We start from the raw sequence: 15,308 nt of genomic DNA on the forward strand, positions 1-15,308 counted from the left end.
AATGCTAATTGATTATTGATTGATTGGGTATATGCAAAAAATCATTATAATACAATAGAAAATGAGATAAGAGAAAAGGAAAAGTCTAGGCAGAGTGTTAGGAGAACCCAGCAGAGGGAGAGATCATTTTACTGTGATTGGTGGAGATGCAGGCTGGAGAATCAGGGAAGGCTATTTAGAAAAGATAGCACTTGAGTTGGACCTTGAAGAAGGAGAAAGACTTCAATAAGCAGAGATGGGGGGTTGGGGAATCCATTTCTAGGCTTTGGTGGGAGCAGTGTGATCAGACATAAGAGACAGCAGAGAATGGGATGGAGAGTAGACCATTTGGCTGTAATAGAGACTATGAAGGGGAGATGTAGCTATGGTGGAATATAAGTTGTTTTATTAGTTGATTCAACAAAGTTTAATAAACTCTTTTTTTTTTTTTTTTTGCAGAGAGCTATATTTGGTCTAGAAGAAATAAAAATGTAGATAAGGCATGGTTCCCATTCTTATGAGGCTTACAGTTTGGTGGAAGGATAAGATGTAAAGATGTAACCCTAACTATATAATTAGAATAACTATATAATAATATAGTTATTATATTATAACAACAACTATATTACAATATAGTTATTATATTATAAAATGATTGTATAAAATCATAATTATAATATTCATGATATTATATGTTACATTCTTCAGTGAGGCATGCTAACCATCTCCTGATAGAGAGCTGATTGACTAAGGGCACATTTTTTTTTGGAAATGGCCAGTGTTGGGATTTGTTTTGCTTGCCTATGCATATTTGTTATAGAAGCTTCCTTCCCTTTTTTTTTAACTTAAAGAAGTTGGAGGGAGAAAAAATAGATTTTTGTTAATTGTAGCAAGGTACAAAACAAGCTATGTGAGATCAGAATGGAAAGTCTTTACAAATCAGGGAGGTCAAGGGAAGCCTTCATGTGGTATTTTAGCTGAGATTTAAAATTTGGAATTCATACTACGCTCAATCTCTGTCTAATGGTTTGAATCTTCCCTAGACTGTGCCCTGAGTGACCTTCAGAACATGCATGAGGATGATGGGGAGGCTGACAGAGACAGCTTGGAGCCAGCAACGAGCCAGTTCCCGAGAAAAGTGAGTTAGGGACTAGAGTGTTTTGGTGTCAATCTCTCCTCTTGACAGTAAGGATGGGCTCTAGTTCTGTCATTGGAAGTATTGCTAACTGTATCAGACCTGAACTCACTGCATCTCAGAACTAGAAGGGTTGCCATAGGACGCCTAATCCAACCCATGCCTCCCTGAGCAGGAGTCCCCTCTCTAATGTCCCTGACAATGGATCAATGATCTTGAAGATTTCCAGGGATGGGGAACTCACTATCTCCTAAAGTAGCCCATCCCACTTTGGGACAGCTTTATCAGGAAGTTGTTTTTTACACTGAGCTGAAATCTATTTCTTTGCAGTTTCCATCCATTGTTCCTACTTCTGCCCTATGGGACCAAGCAGAATGAATGTAATCCTTTTTTTAGTTGAAAGCCCTATAAACACTTTAATGCAATTATCATTTTTCCTTCCACCTCCTCTTATTTTTTTCCAGGCTAAATGTTCTCAGTTCCTCTCAACAGAGGCTCACAAGGCATAGTCTCCAGTCCCCCCAACATCCTGGTCATCCTCTAGGATATGTGCTAGTTTGTCAACTTCCTTTCTAAGCAAGGCAATGATGCCTGGAATGGAACACAATATTCTATATGTGGTCTGACTGGGGCAAAGGGCTGCAGAATTTAGTAAGTTAATTTAGTAATTTAATCCCTGATTCTATGTGGCACAGTGGATTGAGTGCCAGCTCTGAAAAGTCAGGAAGACTCATCTTCCTGAGTTCAAACCATGGCCTCAGACACTTATTAGCTTATTAGTATGACCCTGGGCAAATCACTTAACCCTGTTTGCCTCAGTTTCCTCATCTGTAAAGTGAGCTGGAGAAGGAAATCGCAAACCACTCCAGTATTTATGACGAGTTAGACACTACTCAAATGACTCAACAGCAAAAGATTCTGAATATAGTATTTATATTAATGTAGCCTAAACTCAGCTTAGTTTTTTTAGCTGTCATATCACACTATCACACTGCTGGCTTTTGTTGAGTATGCAGTCCTTCAAGAACCTCAGAATTTTTTCACAAGAACTATTGTCTCACCAAGCCTTCCTTGTCCTATTCTTGCACTCTCTACAAGTGGCAGCTCTGGAATCTTCCCATGGAAATGCTGCGATTCCATGACCTGAGCTCTCCTTCCATTTCATAGAGTGAAGTCTTTAGGCTGAAGAGTTATAATTACCTTCTACTGACTTTGGCCCTGTGACCTTGGACAAGTCATTTCCTCTTTTCTTGAGCTTTTGTTTCCTCATTTGTTAGATGGGGATATTAATCCCTGCCCTGCCTTCCTCACAGGGCAATTGTGAAGACTTAGAGGATCTATGGCAAAGACTTTTGTAACTAACTATAAAGGACTCTTTAGAGAAATAGCAACTGTTTTTTATTATTATTCATGAATTTACCTGGGAATAGATGTATTGTGGTAAAAGGGGCTCCCTGGAGATGGAAGGCCATCATTCAAATGAAAAATAGCACTAAAGCAGTATGAAGCTTCCTGCACTGGGAGCTGGGAGATTGGGGTTTGAATCTGGTCTTTGGCGCGGTCACACTGTATGACAGTGAGTGAATCACTTCCTCTCCCCAGGCCTTGGGTTTCTGTTCCGTAAAATAGATGTTGTGATCTCTAAATTCCTTTCCATACAGTGCCTTCCCTCTCCTGTATATAGTTTGTTTTGTATATATTTGTTTTCACATTTCATTTGTCTCCCCCACTAGATTGTAAGCCCCTTAAGGGCAGGTACTTTTTCTTCTTTTTGTATCTCTAGTGTTTGGCACAGTGCCTGGCACAGTGTAGGTGCTTAATAGACACTTATTGTTCAGTTGATTAATTGATCCCTAATGCACCAAGGTCCTGCCACTCCTGACACCAAGTTCTAGATTTGCATTGGGACTGGCATTCCCACCCCTTGTTGTCTCCCCCTCCCTGCCATGCCAGTCTCCTTTTCTTTGTTTACATTATCTTAATCTTCATTTTTTCCTTTTAGTCATCGGATCCTCCTCCACCACTTCCCACTAATCCTCCTCCAGAAGATGACTATGAAGAAGCCCTTCCTCTGAGTCCAGGCAAGACACCTGAGTACATCAGCTCTCACAGTGAGTCCACTAGGTGGTGAGAGATGGAGGGGTGGAATATTGGGTAGTGATATTAATATGATGGTGGGGACTGGACCTATGATTTCAAGGGAGATCCTATATGAGTGAACTCCATCTACTAATGCAGGTCAGCACCTTCTCTGCAACTTAAAATCTTAAGAGAGTTGTTTAAATTACTGAAAAATTTTCTTCATTCATGTACTCATTCATTTCTATCATGAGAGGTTAATGCCCAAATAATAGATAGGTGTAGTGATTATAAGTGGTTTTCTCTATCAGTTTCTCATGATTTTATTGGTGTAAATATAGAAATGTTAAAGGGGAGGAATAGGATAATTCCAAAGCAAATCCCCAAACTATTTTAACTCTTGTTTTTATTTTTTATTTATTTTTTTTTTTTGCTTTTTTTTTTGGTGAGGCAATCGGGGTTAAGTGTCACACAGCTAGTAAGTGTCATGTGTCTGAGACTGGAAATTGTATTCTTATCTTTCATTTATGTTCCTTAATACTTTTTTTTTTGTGAGGCAGTTGGGTTAAGTGACTTGCCCCAGGTCACACAGTTAGTGAGTGTTATGTGTCTGAGGTCAGATTTGAACTCAACTCCTCCTGACTCCAGGGCTAGTGTTCTATCCACTGCGCCACCTAGCCGCCCCTCTGCTCATTATTTCTTAAAGCACAATAGTATTCCATTACAATTACATACAACAGCTTGTTCATGCCATTCCCCAGTTGATGAACATCCCCTCAGTTTCCAATTCATTGCCACAACTAAAAGAGTTTCTATAAATATTTTTGTACACATAGATCCTTTTCCTTTTTTTTTTTAATCTCCTTGGGATACAAATCTAGTAGTGGTATTGCTTGGTCAAAGGGTAGGCATGGTTTTATAGCCCTTTGGGCATAGTTCCAAATTGCTCTCCAGAACAATAATCCATATACAACTTGACCAATGGTACATTATTGTTTTAATTTTCCTACATTCCCTCCAATATTTGTCATTTTCCTTTTGTCATATTAGTCAGTCTGATAGGTTTGAGGTAGTAGTTTAGAGTGGTTTTAATTTGCATTTCTCTCATCAATAGTGATTTAGAACATTTTTTATATGACTATAGATAGCTTTGATTACTTTGAAAACTGCCTGTTCATATCCTTTGACCATTTGTCAACTGAGGAATGGCTCTTATTTCTATAAATTTGTTTTCTATGTTTGAGAAATGAAGTCTTTATCAGAGAAATTCACTATAAATTTTTTTTCACAGTAATGATTACCAACTATATATTTCCCTCCATCCTATTTCTCCCCTGTTTATCCTACTCTCTCTGTCTCTCTCCTTTTACCCTGTCCATTCTCAAAAGTGTTTTGCTCCTGATTTTTACCTCCCTCAAACTGCCCTCCCTTCTATCAGCCCTTCCACCCCAACTCTTACCTCCTTCCCTTCCTACTGTCTGTACGGTAAGATAGAGTTCTACATCGAACTGAGTGTGTATATTATTCCCCTTTTGAGCCAATTCCAATGAGAGTAAGGTTCATGTGCTCCCCTCCCCATTTCCCCCATTTCCCCTTCCACTGTAAATTCTCTTTCAGGCTTCTTTGATGTCAGATAATTTATCCCATTCTACCTCTCCCCTTCCCCTTCCCCTAGTACATTCATCTTTTTTATCCCTTAATCGTATTTTTTCAGAAAATCATACCATCACATTCAATTCACACCTCTGCTTTCTGTCTATGTATACTTGTTCTAACTGCCCTAATAATGAGAAAGTTTTTAGAAGTTATAAATATCATATATAAATAGGAATATAAAGAGTTTTATTTTATTAAATCCCTTATGATTTCTCCTTCCTGTTTATCTTTTTATGTTTCTTTTGCATCTTGTATTTGAAAGTCAAATTTTCTATTCAACTCTGGTCTTTTCATCAGGAATACTTGAAAGTCCTCTACTTCATTGAATGTCCATGTTTTCCCCCCTGAGATATTATACTCAGTTTTGCTGGGTAGGTGATTCTTGGTTGTAATCCCAGCTCTTTTGTCCTCTGGAATGTCATATTCTAAGCCCTCTGATCCTTTAATGTAGAAGCTGCTAAATCTTGTGTTATCCTGACTGTGGCTCCATGATATTTGAATTGTTTCTTTTTGGCTGCTTGCAGTATTTTCTCCTTGATCTGGAAGGTCTGGAATTTGGCTATAATATTCTTGGGAGTTTCATCTTGGGATCTCTTTCAGGAGGTGACTGGTGAATTCTTTCAATTTCTATTTTACCCTCTCTGATTCTAGAATATCAAGATAATTTTCCTTGATAATTTCTTGATAAATGATGTCTAGGTTCTTTTTTCGATAGTGACCTTCAGGTAGTCCAATATTTCTTAAATTACCTCTCCTGGATTTATTGTTCAGGTCAGTGGTTTGTCCAATGTGATAGTTCACATTTTCTTCCATTTTTTTCATTCTTTTGATTTTGTTTGATTGTTTCTTGATGTCTCATAAAATCATTAGCTTCCACTTGCCAAATTCTAACCTTTAAGGAATTATTTTCTTCAGTGAGTTTTTGTACCTCCTTTTCTATTTGGCCAATTCTACTTTTTAAGGAGTTCTCTTCAGTGAATTTTTGTATATCTTTTTCCATTTGTTCAATTCTGCCTTTCAGGGCATTCTTCTCTTCATTGGATTTTTGTGCTTCTTTTACCATTTGGCCTAATCTGTTTTTTAAGGTGTTATTTTCTTCAGTATTTTTTTGTGTGTGTCTCCTTTCCCAAGCTGTTGGCTCTTTTGTCATGATTTTCTTGCATCACTCTCATTTCTCTCCCCAATTTTTTCCTCTGCCTCTCTTACTTGATTTTAAAAATCCGTTTAGAGTTCTTCCAATGGCCTGAGAGCAATTCATATTTGTCTTTGAGGCTTTGGATGCAGGAATTTTGACTTTGTTGTCTTCTTCTGAGTATGTGTTTTGATCTTCCTTGTCACCATTGTAACTTTCAATGGTCAGAATTTTTTTTCTGTTGTTCGCTCATTTTCCAGCCAATTTCTTGACTTTTAACTCTATTCTAAAGTGAAGCTCTGCTTCCCAAGTGGAGGGAGCACCATCCCAAACTTCAGGTTTTTTGTGCAGCTGTTTTTAGAGAAAATTCTGGGGACCTGTAAGTTTTTGGCCCTTCCAGGATGGTATGATCTAGGGAGAGGTGTGCTTACTGCTCTCCTGTTCTGTGTACTGGTTTGTGAGTGAGCATAAGCACTCTTTTCAACCCTGGAATTGTGACCAGGGTCCTTGCTCCCCTGCAGTGGCAAGCCCTGCTGTGCTAGTATTACTTTTTGCTGTAAGACTAAGAACCAGGACTCAGATCCAGATCCAAGTATAGGCAATGCAACAGAGTCCTGCCCTAGGTGCCAGCAAAGCGACCCTTGTAAATCTCCTTCTGCCCCGATGTCCAATTCCCTTACCATCTGTGGGCTGAAAGGTCTGGAAACTGCCACTACTGCTACTGATTCAGTCGCTCAGAGACCTGTTCCTACTTTGCTGGGGCCCAGTCTGTGCTGATACAGCCTGAACTAGACTAGGCTCCTCTCTCACTGTGATGCAACAGACCTTTCCTGATGACCTTCTAAGTTGTCTCGGGCTGGAAAACTGTTTCAAGCTTGTTTCATTTGGGTTCTGCCACTCTAGAATTTGTTTAGAGTTATTACTCGAAGGTATTTGGAGGGGTTTGGGAGAGAGCTCACGTGAGTCCCTGCCTTTACTCTGTCATCTTCGCTCCACCTCCTCCAATTGTTTAGGGGAAAATCCATGGTTAAAGAAACCTTTATAGTTAAAAGTACAAGATAATGTAATTCTGTTTAATTTTGAATCAACAGCAATTATAAAAGTAAGGAATAGATTTTCTTCTGATAAGCTTAATAATATTTAACAAACAGTGGTAGTAGAAAAGGTATTTAACCAATGTAATGCAAAATGTAAATGGTACTAACATGCCAATGAAATTTTTAAAAGGATTATGGAATTGTTATAAGAAATGCTTAATGAAAAAGATCCATATAAATTTAAATGAAAATTTTAATATAAAATCATTCATGTTGCAAATAATTTATAAAATAGACCAGGACATTATATTATACTACTAGTTTTCTTTTCTTTTTGAATAATAGTCAATTGTGTGTGTACATATATGTATATGCATGTGTATTGTGTGTGAATATACACACATACACTCAATAATTCTTCAGTACTGCAAGGTAAAACAAAAATATTAATTTAATTATTCATTTAATATTTCTCTGTCAATCTACAATAACACCAAGAAAAAGGTAAATAACAAAAAAGTTACCAAGTCAGATGAAGACTAAACTAATTACATCTAATAGTTATAGAGAGAATTCAATGAAAAAAAAACAAACAGAAAACAAAGAATACATTTTTTCCCCCAAATACATTTGGAATAGATACAAAAATCAACCACATCCAAGTCCCAAAAGAAATATTTTATGCACTACATTTGTGGATCAAAAGGTAATAAAGTTAGTTGTAAATGGTGATATTATGAGTAAAAGGCACAGGCTTCTGTGGGATCTATTAAATAATACATCAATGAAAGAGGAAATTATTTTTAAATAGATTACTTGAAATATAATGATTATACAGATACTCTTCTCAGAATGTCTGGGATGTCGCCGGAGTGGTACCCAGAGGCAAATATATAGTGCAGAATACAGAATTCAATTAGAAAGGGAGATGAGTTGAATCTGAATCTGCATTTTAAAGACTTGGAAAAAGAACAAGCTAATATACCAACATGAAATAGCAAAAAGAGAAATAGCAAAAAGTGGATATTTGTAAGAATGAAAATAAGCAAAATAATAAAAGGCTCAAAGAAACTGATAAAACAGTTAACAGATATAATTAAATAAAAGGAGAGACAAAAACCCAAATTATCAAAATAAGAAACAAAATAAAAAATGGGAAAGAGAAGAGTAAGAGCAAAGGAAGTTAAGAAAATTATTGGAGATTACTATTCTATCCAAAACTCAGTACTAATAAATTGGGAAATCTAAAATAAATGCTTAATTGTTCACCAAAATAATTATTACTAAATATTAATGTTAACTTTTAAGTTATCAAATAGTAATTAATATATGTATTAATTTTTAAAGGCTTAGACAAGTCTTGGAAAGAAATAAGACTAGCTGTTAAATATGTTATGAAAAAGAAAAAATCCACAATGAACAGGTGGATTCATAAGCAAATTTTGTCAAACAAATAATTCCTTTACTATCTCTCATTTTGTCTTTCAAGTAGATATAGTTTGGGGCCCTCTACAGGCAAATATCAGACTGAAAAAGATGATTTCATGCCAAAATCTACAAAAATATTTGACTATATTAATACTTTAAAAATTATCCATTTTGATCAAATGAGATTTACAATTGGAATGCAAATAAGGTTAAATAACAGGAAAGTGATATCATGTATCAACAAGGAAAAAAAGCTGTATTTACATCAGATAGAGACCTTAATTTCTTGTAAAAATTATTTGTTAAAAAACAGATATAGGGAGAAAATATTTTCCTTAATATAATAAAAACAAATACAAGAAAATCATGAGTTCACATATGCAATGGAATAACCTTACAAGAATTCCCATTGTAACATTTATAAAGGAGGCCTATCTACTCTTTCTACTTCTTTTCATATAATAATAGATGCTAACATTATAGTAAGAAGGCATGAAAAAGAAATGAAAGAAACAAGTATTAGAGATGAAAAAGTTAAAATATCTTTATGTGCAAATAATACAGTTGCATATTTAGAAAACCCAAGAAATACAACAACAAAAAAAAATTTATGAAATTAATTACTTCAGCAGAATAGTTGGGGAAAAAAATAAACCACAAAATCATTTGCATTTCCATATTTACCCCAACAAAAATCAAGAGAAACAAAACCACTTCTATTCTTGATGAAATGTATCTATTATTTGGGCATTAGCCTATCATGATATACAAGTATGAAATGAATGAATGAATGAGTGAGTGAAAAATATTTTTTCAGTGCTTACTATGTGCCTGCTGGGAATGGAAATGAAAAAGCCAGGACAGTCCCTACTCTCACGAAGTTTGAAATCTCCTAGTGGGAGACAACAGAAAGTTTCAACTGCATAAGATATGGAAAGAACCAGGGAACCTGAGGGTACTGGGGTAAAGCCAATATTAATACGTATTCCTACTTGGAACCAATAAAGTGACAGCTTCACAATGATTTTGACTGATTTTAAAGAGCTCAACATATAGAAAGATACCCTCCTCGTAGATTGGTCAAAAACACATGAGGAAGGAAAAATGGTCAGTTCTTCCCAACATTATTAATATCATTAGAGTAATAAATATGATCACTGACTAATATAATAAGTGTAAGGTGGATGAAGTTTTAATGTGTAAACATGGATGTCTTATGTCCTGATATCTTTATCAAGTACCAGTGTCCCTCTGAGTCACAGAATCAGTCACTCAGTGGGCTCAGAAAGTAACCCCAAAATAGTAAGTGAAGGAATTTTCTTAAAACTCCGTAACATTGTAATCAAACATCATTAGGCTGTAACATACAAACAAGATTCATTTAAGCTCTGATCACTTTCTTAGGCTCAAATTCCTTGTTTGGTCAAGAGAGAAAGCAATGTGATTGGCTGAGAGAATCAGTCATGCCCCTCAGGCCTAGATTTGAGAACAGTGATCATGGGAAGTCATACTAGGTCTGTGAATGGAAAAATTCTAGTTCAGAATTTGTCAGTTCAGGAATTGGAGCCTTGAAGTGGAGGAAAAACCAGGCCCCTGAGAGGGAATCATTATGGACTGAGGGACAGGGAGGTGTGTGGGAACTAAGGGACTTTAAAAATTTCTCTCTTCTGTTTTCCTCTTCCCCTCATTGGGCAAGCTGGGCCAGTAGGAAATAGTGCATCTAGCCGGGAGTAGTGAGATGCACTAAGGGCAAATAACAGACATAGATTCAAGTGATAGTCACCCTAAGGAGCCAGTTTCTCTGTCAGAGGCACTGACTATGAATTCAAGAAAGGAGCTGATACAGAATGGACAGAGAACTATGCCTAAGGGGAGATACATCAGGGCTCCACAAAAGGACAGAAAACTTTCATTACCAGTTGTGAATTGTCCCTTTGTCACTCATGTTCCCTACAGGTGTGGTTCACTACCACTGCAGTCTAGGTTTGAGCTTCATCTTCCTATGGATGTTATTTATGAGAGACTGTGCCCCAAAGTTATGGGGCAAATGTTTTTAATTACTGTTCTTAACTATAACATCTTAGTAAGTACTTCTACCAGGAGTTAATTAAATCTACTAGCTAACTGTTAATAGAAAGCATACCATTGGAGGCTCAAGAGCTATAGTAGTGATATAGCTTTCCACAGGGTTACCCTAAGAACCCTGAGAGCCCCTATGGGCACCCAACCTGTAAACCTTTGAATGCAAGGTTGGATTTGTAGATCAAGAAGGGGTTTTACATTTTATATAGGGCAGTCCTTTACTCAGCATATATTTCGTTAGCTTGGATGCTTGTAGCGTAGGTAGCATACCTATCAAAAACTATTCACTAGCTGTTTTCTATCCACAGTCTAAGGTTTTCCAAATCCGACTCTAGGTTCAGTCACTACTAGTCAAAGAGGGAGTGATTTGGGGCATAGCCCCTACCATGAAAATTAGTCCATGTCAGCCTAGAGTTCAGTGTGGTGGGCCATGGGTTATAACAGTATGTTCAATGATTAGAGGAAGGCTGATTAAATTGTGGTTAATTAGTGTAATAGTATTATGGTATCATAAAAATGAAAAATATAAAGAATTCCAAGAAATGTGGGAAAACATATGATAAGGAAAAAGGTCAGCAGAACTAGAAGAACTAGCAAAGACATTGACTACAACTCTGAGGGAAAAAAACAAAAACAAAAAAACAAAAAAAAACCCTCAGTTTTCTAAGTATACAGATGGAGTTATAGGAAGATGCAGAGGACATTCATTTTTTTGTTTAGTTTAATGTTGCTAAAATTGTACAATTTAGTTATTTAATTAAGTTAATTAAGATATAAAAGGTTCAAGTTTGAGAGATTTGGTTGGAGGTTAATTCCATGTTTGGTTCAATTGTTTTAATTTTCATTTGTTGTAAATGTATTTGTAGTAGTAATAATAAAAATAAAAACAATTTTAAAAATGGTTCACTGAAATCGGAATCAAGAAACCTACTTCTGAATATTGATTCATCTATTTACTCAGTGTGTAGCCTAGGGACAGTTCCTTCCCCTCCCTGGGTCTCAGTTTCTTCATCTCTTAAAGGGGAGAGGACCGGGTTGGATGACTTCAGGTTTCTTCCTGAACTAACATGATGAGTTCCTTTAAGTAGGTGCAAGTTCAAAGGGATTCAAATCGAATAGAGCAACGCTAGCTCCACTTTGTCTCAAGGATTGGTGTCAGGGGAGGAAAGGAAGGGGTCATAATCAGTTGACATCATCAGTAACCTTAAACAATTACAATTCTTTGGTTTGAAGAACATACTAGAACTGTCCTTCCACTGAGGAAGCAGGGAGGCCAGGCTCATAACATCCCTGGGAGTGGGAGAGCCATAGGGCCCAAGAGGGGATTGACTCAGGAAGAGAGATAGTGGAACCTTTTCCAGGGTGGAAGGCCCTAGTTACGTCATACAGTATCCTTCCTGTCAGATACTGCCTCTGGATAGAATTGCCAGGTGTCCAGAGGTCTCCTCTCAGAACAGGGATTGGACGAAATCCATTCCCTCTCTTTCTCCCTACAGTACCCACCTCCCACACTTCTCTCTCTAACACTGTCAGTGGCCAAACTAAATCTTTGCTTAGCTTCTCAGCAGAGCTAATGTCCTTGGATTTAAGGACTCTGAGTCATAACAGAGGAAGGAACGGTGCTGGCTTCATAACAAGCTTTTGCTTCTTTCTACAACTGGAAGTACGACATGGTAGAGAGAACCATGGATTTGAAGTCATGGGACTTGAGTTCTAGGTCCGTCTCTGACACTACTTAGTAACTTTGGGCAAATCATTCTACATAGCCACAATGTTAGGCTATGGCATAGTGTCTAAAGGGCTGGATATGGAGTCAAGAGTCATTATTATGTTCAAATCCTGCCTCAGTCACTTGTTAGTTGTGTGATCCTGGGCAAGTCATTTAACCTCTGTCTGCCTCAGTTTCCTTACCTGTAAAGTGGGGATAAATAGGATCTATTTTCCAGGGTTTTTATAAGGATCAAATAAGATAATATTTGTGAAGCATTTTACAAACCTTAAAGCCCTATATGAATGCTAGGTTTTAGTATTATTATTGCTTCCCTATATAATCCTTTGATCCTCATCTATAAAGTAATAGTATACCTGCTGACTTCACAAGGATCTTTAGAAGCATATTTTTAAAAAAATTTTCCCTTTTTGATTCATATGAAAGTACTAAGAAGTGAACATTTTCCTGCCTAAAATGCTCTCTGAACGTCTTCCTTGAAGAAAGTGTGTCAATTACAAAAACAAACGAACAAAAACAAAACAAAACAAAAAACAAAAAACTAAGGTCTTGGGGAAATGGATTAAGTGTGATAACCAAAATTAGAACAGAAAACCTCTTGTCTAGTTAAGATCTTTGCACTCCTCCCCTTCAAATGATTGATCCTATGACCCTTTCCATTCAGAAAGAATGATAACTGATCACAAGGAGGAGCCTCTATCAGTCCTAGAGAAGCCTATGGTCTAGCCATAGTAATCTAACTGATTATCGTAGTTGTTTAATAGAAGATTAAACGACTGATATTCTAGAATGTTAACTCAAAATTGTATTTTAACATATTTTGAACTTTTTTTTTGTTCAAGATTCATATATTTTAAAAAAAATTTATGCTACAAATTGTCTTGGGGTAGAGAGATGTCCTGTGAAAAGCGATGGGGGAAATCTGAGGTGACTATGCTAGTTTGGACATTTCTCTTTCTAAGCTAAAAATTCTTCTTTTTAGAAAGTTAAATAAATTTTTAAAACATTTCTGACAGACTTGTAGCAAAATGCAGAGTGTACAGTTATCTCTTCTACCTAGTGACTTTCCCCATCACAGTTTTGATATATTGTGAGTTGGCATAAGAAATTAAATGGGAATTTTGAGGGAGTTTTGTGGAAGCCACAGAAGACATGGAAAGGCCAGCAGATGACACAAAAAAAGTTTAGAAAACTTTTTTAGAAACTTTGGAAATGCATTATATAACAATCAGTGAACCTGGAAGACTTCTCTGGTATGAAGGGAAGGCCAAAAAATTTTACTCAGATTTTCTAGATTGCAGGGGTGCCATGCTTCTAATCCTGCGATGTGGAAGGGATGACTGTAGTATTAATATTTTTTCTTTAATAGATCAAATGAAAGGATGGCATGATGGAAAGAATATTGCACTGGGAATCAGGAGAATTCTGCTTAATTTAAGTCATTTCTAGCTCAAATGCCTTATCTTCTAATGTATCTTCAACACTGAAATTCTGTGTACTATGTTCTGAGGAGTCTTCCATGCCTAACATTCTGTGTTCTTTTTCTAAGGTGACTTCCAGCTCTTATGTTCTATGTGCTATGTTCTATGTACCCTCTAACTTCACCATTCTATGTTCAAAAGTGCCTTCTAGCTCTGATATTCTGTGTTCTATGTTCTAACATATTTTGTGGTTTGATGTTTTGTGTTCTATTTTAAGGTACCTGCTAGTTCTTGCATTCTGTATTCTAAGGTGTTTTTTACTTCTAATATTAAGGGATTTTTTTGCCTCCTTTTCCACACTATTCATTCTTACAAGAGGTGAGAAATGCTTACAGAATTTTTTGCTGTGTCAGAAGAGAGAATACTGAGGTTCTTCCCCCAAATGAGGAGTTTTTTGAGATTGAAGGACTTTGAGATTGAGTTCAAAGAGAAAATTGTTTTTTCCAAGCCACCCCCATCTGTATTCCTGAGAATGAGAGATGGTAACAGATCTTCTTGTATGCCTCCTATATTATATTGTTTTTGCCTTTCCTGCAGATGGTTCGAGCCCACCCAACTCCATTGAGGATGGTTACTATGAGGATGCAGACAGTAGCTACCCCGTGACCAGAATTAATGGGGAGCAGAAGAATTCTTGTAAGTGCTAGTGTATTAAAAGTCCTTCAGTCACTTAGAATGTGAAGATCTTCACTCCCATAACCTCATTTGTGATGTATAATCTCCATAACTGCAAGAGGCCTATTCAATAAAATAGAAAAGTCACTGATTAAGCACCTACTCTGTTTAGAGCCCAGCTCTAGGTCCAGCTCCAGAAAGTCTTCCCCGGTCCCTCTAGCTTAAAGTCAGTCACTCAGTAAGCATTTATTAAGATCCTACTATGTGCCAGGCACTGTGGTAAATGGTGGGGATAGAAAGACAGACTAAAGATAGTCCATGCCCTCAAGGAACTCACACTCTGAGAGAGGAGACAACATGCAATGACTGTGTACAAACAAGGTGTGTAGAAAATAAATAGGAACTAATTAATGCTGGAAAGGCACTAAGAATTAAGAGGAATTGGGAAAGTCTTCCTGTAAAGGGTAGAATTTTAGCTGGTACTAGAAGATAACTAGGGAAGCCAGTAGGCAGAGACGAGGAGGGAGAGTGTTCCAGGCACTGGAGATAGCCAGAGAAAATGCTCAGACCCAAGAGATAAAGTGTTTTGTTTGAGGAATGAGCATCACTGGACCAAAGAGGAAGTATATGGAGGGTGTGGGGAGAGGTGTAAGCTGTAAGAAGACTGGAAAGGTAGGGGCCTAGGTTCTAAAGAGCTTTGAACATCAAAGAGAGAATTTTGTGTTCGATTCAAAGGTGATAGAGATTCAGCAGAGTTTACTTAGTGGGGGGCATGACATGGTTGGACCCACAACTTCAGGAAACTCACTTTGGTGACTAAATGAAGGATGGACTGGAGTGAGGAGTTTTGTGACAGGCAGACGCGCCAACAGGCTATCACAGTAGTTCAGGTACCAGGAGATAAGAGCCAGGGTGGTAACAGTATCAAAGGAGAGAAGGGAATATATTTGAGAAA

General features: G+C 37.1%; 1 protein-coding gene across 2 annotated transcripts in view; it reads left to right on the forward strand.

The window, feature by feature from the left end:
- Positions 1 to 15,308, forward strand: part of AFAP1L1 (actin filament associated protein 1 like 1) — an 80,101-nt gene that overhangs the window by 34,257 nt on the left and 30,536 nt on the right. For both annotated transcript variants that reach the window (XM_027841795.1, XM_027841796.1), the window contains 3 exons: positions 1,023 to 1,117; positions 3,117 to 3,225; positions 14,276 to 14,374. In XM_027841795.1, the coding sequence (XP_027697596.1) occupies positions 1,023 to 1,117; positions 3,117 to 3,225; positions 14,276 to 14,374 (303 nt within the window). The remainder of the gene's footprint in view (positions 1 to 1,022; positions 1,118 to 3,116; positions 3,226 to 14,275; positions 14,375 to 15,308) is intronic.

Source organism: Vombatus ursinus, unplaced genomic scaffold, assembly GCF_900497805.2.
Source record: "Vombatus ursinus unplaced genomic scaffold, bare-nosed wombat genome assembly UNPS02014863.1, whole genome shotgun sequence".
Lineage (NCBI taxonomy): Eukaryota > Metazoa > Chordata > Mammalia > Diprotodontia > Vombatidae > Vombatus > Vombatus ursinus.